General features: G+C 37.9%; 1 protein-coding gene across 2 annotated transcripts in view; it reads left to right on the plus strand.

Annotated features, from left to right (window-relative positions):
- LOC115224089 (DNA polymerase theta-like) overlaps positions 1–15,284 on the plus strand; it is a 59,793-nt gene that overhangs the window by 24,955 nt on the left and 19,554 nt on the right. For both annotated transcript variants that reach the window (XM_029794891.2, XM_036512810.1), the window contains exons 12-18: positions 1,742–1,954; positions 5,209–5,351; positions 6,664–6,850; positions 8,885–9,045; positions 9,862–10,186; positions 11,757–12,000; positions 12,771–15,172. In XM_029794891.2, coding sequence (XP_029650751.1) covers positions 1,742–1,954; positions 5,209–5,351; positions 6,664–6,850; positions 8,885–9,045; positions 9,862–10,186; positions 11,757–12,000; positions 12,771–15,172 — 3,675 coding nt within the window. The remainder of the gene's footprint in view (positions 1–1,741; positions 1,955–5,208; positions 5,352–6,663; positions 6,851–8,884; positions 9,046–9,861; positions 10,187–11,756; positions 12,001–12,770; positions 15,173–15,284) is intronic.

Here is a 15,284-nt window from a genome sequence, read left to right on the forward strand (position 1 = left end):
GGGGCCTTGTTATAACCCACCTGAGCAAAACCCCATACCTGAGAGACCTAGTTACCTGTAATCAAGTAGTATGTATGACACTAGGAGAAACACATCTAACTGCTGACCTGGCAGATGCTGAGATACACAAAGCAATTTCCATTTCAAACTGACAGGAGAAAAAAATCTGTGTAGTTGTCACCCCTGTAGGCCTACAACCACACTCAAACTCAGTTTGTGGACACACTAATAGTATATATTGAAAAAATCAAAATAGTAATATGTATTACATATCATCCACTAGATGGTCCCAGTTCTGGGGACTCATTTGAAGAGAGCCTAAAAAATATGGAGGACAACAGCCTTCACATATTTCTTCTTGGAGACATCAACCTTCTTAATACTGAATGGCTTGTGGGCCACCTCCTCTCAGGTATGTCACTACATGACTAGAGGTGAGCAGAGTCTCTGCTTGACCTTACAAATCTGCTATTCATGGAGTAAATAATGTTCCACCCAACAAGAGGTAAAAATGCTCTGGACCTCTACTTTACAAATAATGTGGCACTCATCCATAATGTTAATGTGAAATTGATGATTTTCTTGGACTATTATGTCGTAGAACTAACAATGTATGGTGCTTCAAAGTGTCATTTCCAGGTTGGGTTCATGCATTTGTATTTGCTTGAGAGACCTGCATGTTCCTGCTTTGATCCAGGTGTAGCATGTGGCTGGGGACCTGAAAGATGATAACCCACGCTCAGTTGGGATGAAGCCAGAGGAAACTCTGGTGAAAGTTTGAAGCACTTCTGATGTGCAAATTGATCATTGGAACCAGGTGTAGGGGTGAAAGACCAATTGAGCCAAATAGTAGCTGGTTCCCTCCAAAGCTTCCCTCAGGATAGCTGGCACCAACAGGAGAATGACATGCAATTCCATCCCATAAAGCTAACAATTGGAGGCCCTGGGGATGTTGATGGCCTTAATCTACTCTTGAACTCAGAATGGGCAAAACAAGCTAAACCTATCCCGAGTGGAAGTAGCTGTATATTACAGCATATATATATATATATATATATATATATATATATTTTTTTTTTAAGGGCTAAAAACCACTATGTGGATAGCCATATGCTAGAAATAGATCATCTATGATCAAACTACAAAGACATTTGAAATTAACCCCCAATGTAATCGGTGGAACTAAGCACGTGTCTGTTTTTATACGGAAAACTGGTAGTTAGTTTTACAAATTATATTGCTTTTGGAACGATTGTACTGATGAGTCCTACGGACGAAGGATTATGTAAGTGATTTATTCGTTATTAGATGAAACCGGTATGCGATTAATTCTTGATTTTTATATAATTTTCATCTGTCTTGCCCGCCTATTGTTCTGGTGTCCGTTGAACTTTCTCTAGAGAACATTCTTTCTTTGTAGTTTGATCGTAGATGATCTATTTCTAGCATATGGCTGTCCACAGTTGTTTTTAGCCCTTAAAATATGCACACGTATTAGAATTTTCTCTGATTTTTCAGATTTTTGTATGCTAGGCTACTGGTTTTAAATTGCTATTAATTAAATTAATATTCAATTTATCTCCTTCATTATTTAAATGCATACACACACACACACATACACACACACACACATACACACATATAGTTTTAGAATATTTGCTTGTTTTGGTTTATGTATTTTTTGGCATAATTAACCACATACATTTTCTATGATGACATCATTGAATTATAAATTTCACAGGTCTTACATTTGATGAGAGAGAAATTATAGAGTCAGCTTTTCGTGTTGGAATACTGAAGGTTTTGGTTGCTACATCAACCTTGTCTTCTGGTGTCAACTTACCTGCACGGCGAGTCATAATACGAAGTCTTTTGTTTTATGGGCAAGTCATTGATGCAAGGACATACAAGCAAATGGTTGGAAGAGCTGGACGTAAAGGTGTTGATACTAAAGGTTTGTTGGTCTTACGTAGTTTATTTATGTATTGATGTGTGCATGACTATGGTGGATGTTTTATGATGAAACTTCATGGGGTATCTTTTCATTAAAATATATTTTAATATGATTTTGGGTGAGTAACATAACCTTAGATAGAATTACCATAGAGCAATGTCTCTCAGCCCTTTGCAACTTAGTGCTCCCTTTCAAGTGGCACTTTACCCCCTTTACATGTTTTGTCAAAAAACAAAAAGGGGTATAAGTGGCTGTGTGGTAAATAGCATGCTTACGAACCACATGGTTCCAAGTTCAGTCCCACTGTGTGGCACCATGGGCAAGTGTCTTCTGCTATAGCCTCGGGTTGACCAAAGCCTTGTGAGTGGATTTGGTAGATGGAAACTGAAAGAAGCCCGTCGTAGATGTGTGTATATATATATATATATATATATATATATATATAGGGAGACTTTACGAAAAAAACAAAAGACGAAGACAGGTGGTGTACAAAACAAACAGATGTATTAGTATAACGCTCAGGAATAGAAGTCTTTTACATTTCGAGCCTGTGCTCTTCTGCAGAAAGGGACACAGAAAAAACAAGGAAACAAGGAGAGAAAAAAATGTGTGTAGTGGCTAACAATCTATCATAGTGATTGACTTGGACAGAACTTTGATATTTGCTACCCCTTTCTGAGCTCAACTTTGAGCTAGTTGACTATATTAACCCTAGTGACTCATAAAAGGATGACAGTAGACTCAACCTCAATAACATCTGAACTCTGAACATAAAAAGCTGGAAGAAATCCCATTAAGCATTTTGTCTATTGTGCTAATGATTCTGCCTGCTTTCTGGTTTAACCCTTTAGCGTTCAGACTACTCTGTCAAATGTAATGCTTGTTTATTCACACTGTTTTGAATTGACCACATGTTATCTTATAGCTTTGAGATTTCGAAGATGTGATTGTATATTTTTAGAATGACACTTTGGAGTAGGTGTGAGAGGCCAGATCTGGCCAGTTTGAACATAAAACAGGTAGAATCTTTTGGCCAGATATGGTCAGTTTAAATGCTAAAGGGTTAAGCCTAATTTTAATAATAGAAAGAAAGGATTCTCTTTTGACTATTTCATTGACTATTTCATCCCAGAAGGACGTAAAGTAGATTTTGGTTAGATTTAAAACCTAGGAATGTATGATTTTTTTTTTTGTAACATTTATAATTTATAATTTTTTGTTATGTTCTTCTGTTTGTGACATTTATAATTTGTAGCCTGTTGTAAATTCAAACACGTAGCTTTGTTTCACATATAGGTCGTACAGGTCTGCTATTGTAAAAACTATTATAGAAATCAACTTCAGTTTTGAAAAGTTACCAAAACATGTAGAAAATAGAAAGAATTGTGTTAGTTTACTAAATATTGTGCAGGTTCTGACACAACAAACCTGTTCTTCACTTTTACAAAATTAATTAGAACTCATAGATTGAAGGTTAAATTACTACGAATTTGGCACTTGTTAATTTAAAATTAAAAGGTTTGATTAAAGTACATTTCATATGCAAAGCATATTTAGTGCTCATTAACTAAAAGCTAAACTATTTAATTTAAGTACATATGTTAATTTAAGTTCATATGTAGAGTGACTTGCTGTTCTTGAGGATCCGAAGATCCGACAAATGAAGTGAGATTAAGCTCGCAGGACAGCCTGCTGTGCTAACCTTGGATCATAGAGTGACCTGCTGTTCTTGAGGAGACCTATTGAGTCAAGTACGTCAACATCAAAAAATTCAAATGGAAATTGTAGTTAAGAAACCCGTGCCGGTGACACGTAAAAAGTACCATTCGAGCGTGGCAGTTACTAGTGTCGCCTGACTGGTGTCCGTGTCAGTGACATGTAAAAGCACCAACCGATCGTGGATGTTTGCCAGCCTGCTCTAGCTCCTGTGCCGGTGGCATGTAAAAAACACCCACTACACTCATGGAGTGGTTGGTGTTAGGAAGGGCATCCAGCTGTAGAAACACTGCCAAATCAGACTAGAGCCTGGTGCTGCCTCCATGGCTTACCAGACCCCGGTTGAACCGTCCAACCCATGCTAGCATGGAAAATGGACATTAAATGATGATGATGATGATGATGATATTATTTCTTAATTGAAAGCTAAATTACTCATTGAGAGTATATTTGGTTCATACTTTGGTGAGGAACTGCAAGTTCATTCCCATGTGCTTATTATGTAAGCTATACACTTTGCTTTGTTCCTTACTTCACAACTTTTCCTCAAACTGAACTGAAGAGATTTACTAAGACCAAAACATGGTCCAGAGTTGCTAACCCCATCTACTAAAGTTTAGGCTATCCTTCCCTTCATAGCATTACTTATTTCATCTCTGAATATGTGATCCCATCTTCTGAAGTTAAGTCTGTCTTACTCATCACCACATTACTTATTTAACATTTTAATTAAGACTGTTGGGTATCAACTTATTAAAATCATCATCATCATCATTTGACGTCCATTTTCCTTGCTAGCATGGACGGTTTGACCGGGATCTGGGAAGCCAGGAGGCTGCACCAGGCTCCAGTCTGATCTGGCAGTGTTTCTACAGCTGGATGCCCTTCCTAACGCCAACCACTCCGTGAGTGTAGTGGGTGCTTTTTACGTGCCACCGGCACATGTGCCAGGGGAGTCTGGCAGCAGCCACGATCGGATGATGCTTTTTACGTGCTACCGGCACGGGGGCCAGACGAGGCTGGCAACGGCCACAATCGGTTGGTGCTTTTACGTGTCACTGACATGGGCGCCAGTCAGGTGGCGCTGGCATCTGCCACATTCGGATGGTACTTTTTACGTGTCACCGGCACGGGTATCTTAACTACAGTTCCCATTTGATTTTTATTTTGATGTTGGTGCTGACGTACTTGACTCAATAGGTCTCCTCAAGAACAGCGGGTCACTCTACGATCCAAGGTTAGCACAGCAGGCCATCCTGCAAGCCATGAACTCACTTCATTTGTCAGGTCTTCACAGTCACAGCATATCTCAGAGATTCAGTCTTCGTCATTTTCAAATATATTATTTTCATTTTGAAGTGTCCCCTTTTTCCATTCTTTGGATATTAACTAAACAATGCTAAATGCCCCACATCTCGGTTTATCAAAGTTAAGTTCACTGCATTAAATACATTTGTGTTCACTGTCCAATGAAATCATTTTACTTTGATGTGTTCTGTGATCTGTGTACAAACTAAAGGTTGCACGTTTTATTTCAGGTGAGAGCATTCTTATATGTAAAGTTAATGAGAAGGCCCGTGCTTATGAACTGCTCAATGCTGCCCTACCTCCTATCAAAAGTTCTTTTATGAAGTGTTTACAAGATGGACCGACTACATCTTTGAAAAGAGCAATCTTGGAAGTAATTGGATAAGATTCTTGAGATTTTTCTAACTTTACTTTTTGAATTATTATTATCATTATTATTATTATTATTATTATTATTATTATTATTATTATTAATTATTATTATTATTATTATTATTATTATTATTATTATTATTATTATTATGATCATCATCATCATCATCATTATTATTTGCCAGTGCCAGTGGCACATAAAAGAACCATCCGAACGTGACTGTTGCCAGTGCCGCCTTGACTGGCCTCCGTGCCGGTGGCACGTAAAAAGCACCAGCCGATCGTGGCTGTTGCCAGCCTCACCTGGCACGTAAATAGCACCCACTACACTCACGGAGTGGTTGGCGTTAGGAAGGGCATCCAGCTGTAGAAACACTGCTAGATCAGACTGGAGCCTGGTGCAGCCTTCTGGCTTCCCAGACCCCAGTCGAACCGTCCAACCCATGCTAAATTGGAAAACGGACGTTAAACGATGACGATGATGATTATTGTTATCATCATTTAATATCAAATTATTCCATTATTTCTCAAATCATCTGAAACACAAAGGATTTGGGAATCTTTGAAAAATATTGAAAATAGTGTTGGCACAATTCACATAACCCTTTCAATATGAGTCACATCAAGAATGTGTGTGTGTGTGTGTGTGTGTGTGCGTCCATACACATACACACACATTGTACCAAAAGCTATTCACCAAAACACTTTTTTACTATGTTTATATGTGTTTGTTCCTTCTCAAGCCACGCCTGGGTCATTAGGGCCGGTTTCCTTGGTGTATAGGTTCCCCACCTGGACGGGACGCTGGTCTGTCACAGGTGAGCTGCAAGATGCAGGAGGAAAGAGTGAGAGAAAGTTGTGGTGAAAGAGTCAGCAGAAGTTTCACCATTACCTTCTGCCGGAGCCGTGTGGAGCTTAGGTGTTTTGCTCATAAATACACACATTGCCTGGTCTAAGATTCGAACCCACAATCCCTCGACCATGAGTCTGCTGTGTATGTGTGTGTGTATAATTACGTAAGAAGCACCATCCGATCGTGGCCGCTGCCAGCTTCCCCTGGCACCTGTGCTGGTGGCACATAAAAAGCACCCACTACACTCACAGAGTGGTTGGCATTAGGAAGGGCATCCAGCTGTAGAAACACTGCCAGAACAGACTGGGCCTGGCGCAGCATCCTAGCTTCCCAGACCCCAGTTGAACCGTCCAAACTATGCTAGCATGGAAAACGGACGCTAAACGATGATGATGAAGATGATGATGATGATGTATGTAATCTAACTAAATCTAGCTAATTAATGCAATTTTCTTTTCAGATAATTGTGAGTGGTGCTGCTATTAGTGTGTCAGATGTCTCCCTCTATTCAGCCTGCACACTTCTTTCTGCATCTGTCGAAGATGAAGAGAGAAGAGAAAACAATGTTAGCCTGGTCTCGGAATGTATCGACTTTCTTAAAGAAAATGAATTTATTTCTGCCCGAAACATCACAAAGGAAGATTCTGGTAAAAAGAATAATCATGTCTTCTTTACTCTTTTACTCTTTTACTTGTTTCAGTCATTTTGACTGTGGCCATGCTGGAGCACTGCCTTTAGGCGAGCAAATCGACCCTGGGACTTAGTTTTTGTAAGCCCAGTACTTATTCTATTGGTCTCTTTTGCCGAACCGCTAAGTGACGGGGACGTAAATACACCAGCATCGGTTGTCAAGCAATGCTAGGGTGACAAACACAGACACACAAACATATAGACACACATACATATATATATATACGACAGATTTCTTTCAGTTTCCGTCTACCAAATCCACTCACAAGGCTTTGGTTGGCCCGAGGCTTTTGCAGAAGACACTTGCCCAAGATGCCACGCAGTGGGACTGAACCCAGAACCATGTAGTTGGTTAGCAAGCTACTTACCACACAGCCACTCCTGTTAAAATTATTCTAGTTTTTTTGTGCTTTCTTTTAACGCTGTTGTATATCTTGGTTTAAGTTATCACATGTATATTCTGGTTTTAGATTAGATACTCTAATGCCTGCCGAAGTAACCAGGAAGGTTGGCAATTCATAACACACTGGCTCAGAAAAACCACCCAACATAGGCCTCTGTGTGAAAAAGCAAATACGAAACATTACTGCTGCTCGTGGTGGCAGTGGTATAGAGGACTCGTAGTAGTAGTAGTAGTAGTTGTAGTTGTAGTAGTAGCAGCAGCAGCAATGATAGTAGTTGTACAATATTTTTCATCTATTTACTCTTTTACTTGTTTCAGTCATTTGATTTTGGCCATGCTGCAGCACTGCCTTTAGTCGAACACATCGACTCCAGGACTTATTCTTTGTAAGCCTAGTACTTATTTTATTGGTCTCTTTTGCCAAACCGCTAAGTTATGGGGATGTAAATACACCAACATTGGTTGTCAAGCGATGTTGGGGGGGACAAACACAGACACACAAACATATACACACACATACATATATACATATATACGATAGTATTCTTTCAGTTTCCGTCTACAAAATCCACTCACAAGGCTTTGGTCAGCCTGAGGCTATAGTGGAAGACACTTGCCCAAGGTGCCACACAGTGGGACTGAACCCAGAACCATGTGGCTGGTAAGCAAGCTACTTAACACACAGCTGCTCTCACTAGGTCTCAGAGTACATGCAGGAGATCGGAAAATAATACAACTCTTTCCTTCCTGGAAATCAATGAATATCTTTAAGAAACTGTATACATGTCACATGTAAGGTAATATAGGGCATATAAACTGATAGATAAAAGAGTAAAATGCTTGTGTGTGTGTGTGTGTGTGTGTGTGTGTATGGAGAGAGAGATTCATATTCATATAAGTTCATACATATAGGCATATGTATTAACTATTCATATTATTTGTTGGTGCTGGTTCCACATAAAAAAGTATTCAGTCCGCTCCATAAAATGGTTGGCCTTTGGAAGGGAATTCAGCCATAAAAGCCATGCCAAAATAGACCTCACCAGCTGGTGCCATGTAAAAACATTCAGTTCACTCTGTAAGGTGGTTGGTATTAGGAGGGACATCCAACTGTAAAAAACATGTCAAAACAGACCTCGTTGGTGCTGGTGTCATGTGAAAAGCATTCCAGTTCACTCTGTAGGGTGGTTGGTGTTAGGAAGGGCATCCAGCTGTAAAAACCATGCCAAAACGGACTGTGAAGTCTGGTGCAGTCTTCTGGCTTATTAGCTCTTGTCAGACTGTCCAACCTTTGCCAGCATGGATAATTCTGCCGAGATCAAATTTGCCTTCCATCCTTTCGGGGTTGATTAAATAAGTACCAGTTACGCATTGGGGTCGATATCATTGACTTAATCCGTTTGTCTGTCCTTGTTTGTCCTCTCTGTGTTTAGTCCCTTGTGGGTAGTAAAGAAATAGGATAACAGGCATTAAATGACTGAGCAGGCAAATTTTACACGTCAGTCTTGACTAATTCGCCCTGACTCTCAAGGTCAGCCATCATTATAAAATTGGTCTATTTATATTGTTTTTTTTTCCTATTTTACAGATGGTGCAGAAACAATTGAATCTTGTTTTTTCCCAACAAAACTTGGTTCTGCTGTGTTAGCATCAGCCCTCTCTCCCGATGAAGGCCTTCATGTGTTCACCGAACTGCAGAGAGCAAGAAGATGTTTTGTCCTTGAGAGTGAGCTTCACATCCTTTACTTGGTGCATATTTTCTCCATTTTATATTCTTCCAACTTTTATATATATTTTTAGTTATTGATTCATGGAAGTGAGAAGGGTGTAAAAACTAGCTAAATCTTTATAATTATATAATTGGTGCTCTCAATTCTATCTGAGGGAAGGGAAAATGCAGTGAGAATAAACATTGAAATATGTTTTTTGGAAGGAGCTACAATTTTAATAATAATAATAATAATAATTGTGTACAGTGCTCAGGTGCACTACAACTCATCTAAAGTGTATATATAATCAGGTGTAGTTTCGGCGGATTTCGGAAAGCATGAGGGCCTTAAAGGATGCAGTGTTATGGCAGTCAACAACTGACGCAGGCAGTTTATTCCATGCTTCAGCAACTCTGAGCGTGAAAAAATGTTTTCGAAAGTCATGGGAGCTGTGTTGTTTTCTGACTTTGTAGGCATGTCCACGTGTGTTGGACACATGGAGATCCTTTGATGTTCGCCAGACCTCAGTCAAATCGTCCAACCCATGCTAATAGGGAAAGCGGACGTTAAACGATGATGATGATGACGATGATATATGAATGGTCTTTGAATTTAAATAGATTGTATGTATTGTGTTGTTGGTCATGATGATACAGACACAAAAGTTATAGTATAGAATTTGATGTGTTAGCAGTCTGTGATAATGTGGTTGGTGAGATCATATTGTTAGTAGAAACCATTGCGTTATATTGTAATCTTGGTCAGTTAATGTGGTGTGTTAGCAATTAGTGATAATATGGACACACTGACCATTCTTATGGATGGTTTGTAATCTAGTTCTCTGTCTTCTCCTTAGGTGACTCCTATTTACAATCAAGATATAGCTGCTAACCTTGACTGGTATAACTACTACTGTCTCTGGGAGAAACTAGGCCCGGGTCAGCGCCGTGTGGCTGAACTAGTTGGAGTGGAAGAAGGTTTTATTGCAAAAGCTATCAGAGGTTACATCCCGGTGAAAACTTCCAAGCAACTACGTACGTTGAATATCCACAAGAGATTCTACACCTGTCTATGTCTGAATGATCTAGTACAAGAGATGCCACTCAGTGAAGTTGCTAAGAAATACACTTGCAACAAGGGGCAACTCCAGTCACTCCAGCAATCAGCTGCTACATTTGCTGGTAATGTTCTTTATCTTTAAAATGATTATTTCCTTGACTAATTTAATTTTCATTTTATGCCCCTGCCAGCATGAAATTCAAAAACGCTGTCAACCATTTCCTTATATATATATATATATACCCCATTTCTATAATTAGAAAATCTTTATTGCCTCCTCTCACTTGTTCTTCATTCTCAGAACCTTAAAGTAGTTTGGAACAACTGAATCTTAGTCAATCAGTTGATGAGCTCCACTACCTCAAATGTTCTTAAAATTTAAATCCACATCTTTGTCTATGTATCTACCTTCTCTATAATATTGCCACTTGATATGAAAATTTTTGTATTAATGGAAAACCTCTATAATTGGCTGATGAGTACTTAGCATTTTAAAACTGTTGTAATATTTACAACATTTAATAAAATGATGTAGTACGAAACGATTGTACCAAATTACTGGAGTCATTCTTGTTGCTTATTTTGATTATAATCACCCCACGGATTTTTATGGATAACACCATACAGAATTCTGGTGCATCTAAATTAAGTACCATATTCATTTGAATCTAAATTTTTGCTGAACTTATATATATATATATATATATATATATATATATTATATATATATATATATATATATGTATATGTATATATGTTTAGATATGATCCTTAAAGCATAAACCACCTTGGTTAATGTTCCCCTCCAAACTGAAGGGGTTTTTGTCTTGCAAGTTACTCAGTGACCCTGTTGCTGCTGGTGCCATGTAAAAGCACCTAGTCCACTCTGTAAAGTGGTTGATGTTGAGAAATGCATCCAACTGTAGAAACCATGCCAAAAAAAAAAACAAATTGAACCTGGTGCAGCTCTCCAGCTTTCCGGCTCTAGCCAAACCATCCAACCCATACAAGCATGGAAAACAGATGATGATGACTAGATATGTGTATTTATATATACATGTATATGTTTATATAATTGTATGTATGTATCTATTGTTGGTATGGAAGCACATGGCCTAGTGGTTAAAGCAGTGGACTTGTGGTTGAGGGATCGCGGGTTCGAATCTCAGACTGGGCGATGTATGTGTTTATGAGCGAAACACCTAAGCTCAACAAAGCTCCGGCAGAAGGTAATGGTGAACTTCTGCTGACTCTTTCACCACAACTTTCTCTCACTCTTTCCTCCTGCATCTTGCAGCTCACCTGTGACGGCATCCCATCCAGGTGGGTAACCTATATGCCAAGGAAACCGGGAAACCGACCCTAATGAGCCAGGCATAGCTCGAGAAGGAACAAACAACATCTATTGTTGGTGAATATTGACAAAGGATGTAAACATAAAAGAAAACTGAAGAACAAAAACTAGTTCTTTGTGAACAAAGTTCTTTGAGATGTTTTTAGTGAATTGAGTTACGGATATTCCTTGTCACGCATCATTAGAAATGCTGGGAAACAGTGATCGCTTCATTGGAATCTTGCAAACAACAATACTATTTTTCACTAATTATGTATAATTACTCTAGAATCTGTAAACTCTGATTCTGTGATTTGAATTACTTAAAAACTACAAAATATTTCATGTTAATTTGTCAGGGATGGTCACAGTATTCTGTGCTCGCTTAGGATGGACTATGCTTGAAGTTCTTCTCTCCCAGTTTCACAGTCGACTGACGTTTGGTATCCAACCAGAACTATGCGACTTAGTATGTATTTCATTACTGAATGGCCAACAAGCTAGATTACTGTTCTCTGCTGGTTATACCTCGATTGCTGATCTTGCCACAGCTGATGCCATCCAACTTGAATTTGTTCTTCACACTGGAACACAATTCCAAAGGTAAATTATTTACTTCAGTAAGTACAACAATTTCTATATCTTTAAGAAGGCGGCGAGCTGGCAGAAACGTTAGCACGCCAGGGCGAAATGCGTAGCCGTATTTCGTCTGCTGCTACATTCTGAGTTCAAATTCCGCCGAGGTCGACTTTGCCTTTCATCCTTTTGGGGTCGATTAAATAAGTACCAGTTACGCACTGGGATTGATATAATCAACTTCATCTGTTTGTCTGTCCTTATTTGTCCTCTCTGTGTTTAGCTCCTTGTGGGTAGTAAAGAAATAAATTTCTATATCTTTAAAATTAAAATTTCGTTGACTGTAAGTCTTTGGCTGAACACTCTGCTTTTCTTATTGATTTTGAAGTCGACGAAGACGATGACCAAATGAGTGATGTTATATACTGTACGTCCTTCAGATCAGCAGTTTTAGTATAAGAAGATCTGTGGAATAAAATGTATGTTAGTTATAAACAAGTATATGCTGATGTCAAGAAAGTGTTAATTATCACATGGTCACAGTCAAATGACTGAAACAAGTAAGAGAGACAGTTATATATATATGTTTGTGTGTGTGTGTACACACTAACACACATTGTATCCATATTGAAGATTACATATATGTATATATGTGAGTGTGTGTGTATATATACACACACATTGTATGTGTATTTTTACATATAAAATTGCATTCTGTTACTTCATTCTGAGTCCTAGTTAAAAATCAATTTTGATAAGACTTCTGATTTATATATATATGTAATTATTTGTTTTAGTAATAAACAGACCGAAGATGAAACAGAATGGGAGGCTTTGAAGAGATTACGGAAAAGTCGTTGTATTTGGTTACACGGCTGTCAAGGCATGACTGCACAAGAAGCAGCATTAAGAATTATCAAAGAAGCTAAACATATCATTGAAGATGGTCTTGGTGGAGTTGAACTGAAGTGGACTGAGTCTGCATCAGTGCCTCAGGTCTCTGGCTTAGCACAGACAATCACACAATCCAGAAATGAACCAAATGCATGCAATCTAGAAATGAACTCTAATTCTAATTTATCTGAAAACCCTCATTTAACCAATTTTGGGAATCACTTGGTAGATGGTAATAGTCAATCAGTTACTAATCTTTCAGTTAGTAACAGTCATTCAGGTGCTGATTTTTCTGCTTTGACAATAAACTCTTCAACAAACATATTAGGGAAAATAATTTTAGATTTACAAGAGAAGCAATGTTCTGAAAATCTGAATTCTTCTCAAGAATTTATTCAAAACAATACCACAGAAAATCACGTATTGAGCACTACTTACAAATCTACAATATCCAAGCCTGAAGTTCATTCTAATGCAAGAACTATTTTCCCAGTCAATAGCAATGATATATCTGAACCAGACAGCACAAAGAACAAGGACAAAGTTTTTTCAAATGTTGATGATATGGGAAGAGACAGGAACCATCAATTGAATTCTGAGACAAAACTCTTGCTTCTCAGATCAAGTAGCAGTAAAAAAAACAAAACAGAAAACTTAGAAAAGTTTTCCCAAAATATAACCGAGGTTCATGAGAATGTATGTGAGCAATTACTAACTCCTAATGGAGGAGAATTTCATGATCAACTGAAAACTCTAAGTAGAGAGTCACATGTGGAATCCAGTGGTAAATCTAACCAAAACAATCCAGAGAATTCAACTGATGTTGATTTCTGTGCAGACATATCGAATTTAGATATTTTTGGCGACAGTTTTGAACTGGACACCCAGATGCTTCAGATTGCTGAGAAAAATGTTAACGAGCAAAAACAAAAAATGATTAGCAATCAAGAAACTTCTCCACTTCTTTTTGCCGAAGATAAACATCCTGAAACTAAAGTCAGAGTTCAAGGAGATGAATGTGTTCATTTTGGAAAGCAATCATTATTAATGTCTGAAAATGCTAAAGAAATATTTGAAAATTCTTGTTTCACAGTTCAAGATAAAGAAAAATCACCGAATTTGGAAATATTTCAGATTTCCAACAGCACCTTTGGAGTATCACATGAACCCAGTTTGTTGTTACCTGCAAGCTGTCATGAGAGGATTGCCTACGATGAAAATCTGAGTTTTCATAATTCATCAGTTGAGGAAAATGATTTATTTCAGTCTTTTGAAGAGAATGAGGCAAAAAAAGCTTGTTCATTTGATGGTAATAGATCTGCCAAGGACTATGAAACAAATAAGTATATCAACCAATCTAATGAAGACCTATTTACACCTTTGCCTATTGATATTTTCGAGAATCAAAATTGTTCTGATAAAACTGAAGATGTATTTGGTGAATCTCTTACTGCAACTTTGATAGAAAAACTTCTTCCAGCTGAAACAAAGAATGCTTTTGGAAAGAATCATCATTCTGAAATTATAAAAGTAAATGGTATAAATAATAATGCTCCTGCTAATGCATTAGAATCTCAAAAAAATGTGACAAGTAGACCATGTCGTAGAAATTTAGATGAGTCTATGATTTCCATTAAAAAACGTAAAAGAAACTCTTCTAACTCTGAAACAAGTTTCTCTGAGGAAAAAAGTGAGGAAGTCAATCTTATGAATTATGATAACAGCAACAATGATTTTAGTCCATCAACACCTCCAGATCTTTTTTCTTTATCTCTTGATCTTTCATCTGTTAGTACCCCAACTCTTTTTCGTAGTAAGGATTCTAAAACTATGGAGCTCAGTTCATCTTCAGTATTAAATAAAACTAATAATAATAACGAGACAACTGGCCAAGTTTACTCTACAACAAACTCTTCTGCTGCAAAAAGTTTGCATTCAAAGAAAACTATAAATGCAGGCTGCCATTCTAATACAGTTTTAACAACAACAGACCAATTTACTAAATGCTTAAAAAAATCCAATATGAACTCTGATTGTTTAAAGCCTATGGAAGTTGATGGAATTGAAAACCTAGAAGAAGTTTTAGATATTGATCAACAGGCAAATAATAAAGTGGTCCCCTTGTGTGACGCTAGCCAACCATGCTCTCAAGCAGAATTTACCATTATCGATGTTTGTTCCAGTCACAGTCTATTTGATACTTTTATAGCTGAATGGCTTACCAAACAAAAATATGCGCTATCAATTGGTTGTGAAAATCTACCACAAGATGCTGACACAGGAATTGGGGCAAATTTCATGCAAGGTAAGAACCCATTGTATTTAGTTGGTGATGAAACATTCAGATTGAGATTTCAATTTAGCTCAACGATGTGCGAGACTTAATTAAATTCTGTGTAATATCTTGACCAGCTGAA

The sequence above is a fragment of the Octopus sinensis genome, linkage group LG24 (assembly GCF_006345805.1).
Source record: "Octopus sinensis linkage group LG24, ASM634580v1, whole genome shotgun sequence".
Lineage (NCBI taxonomy): Eukaryota > Metazoa > Mollusca > Cephalopoda > Octopoda > Octopodidae > Octopus > Octopus sinensis.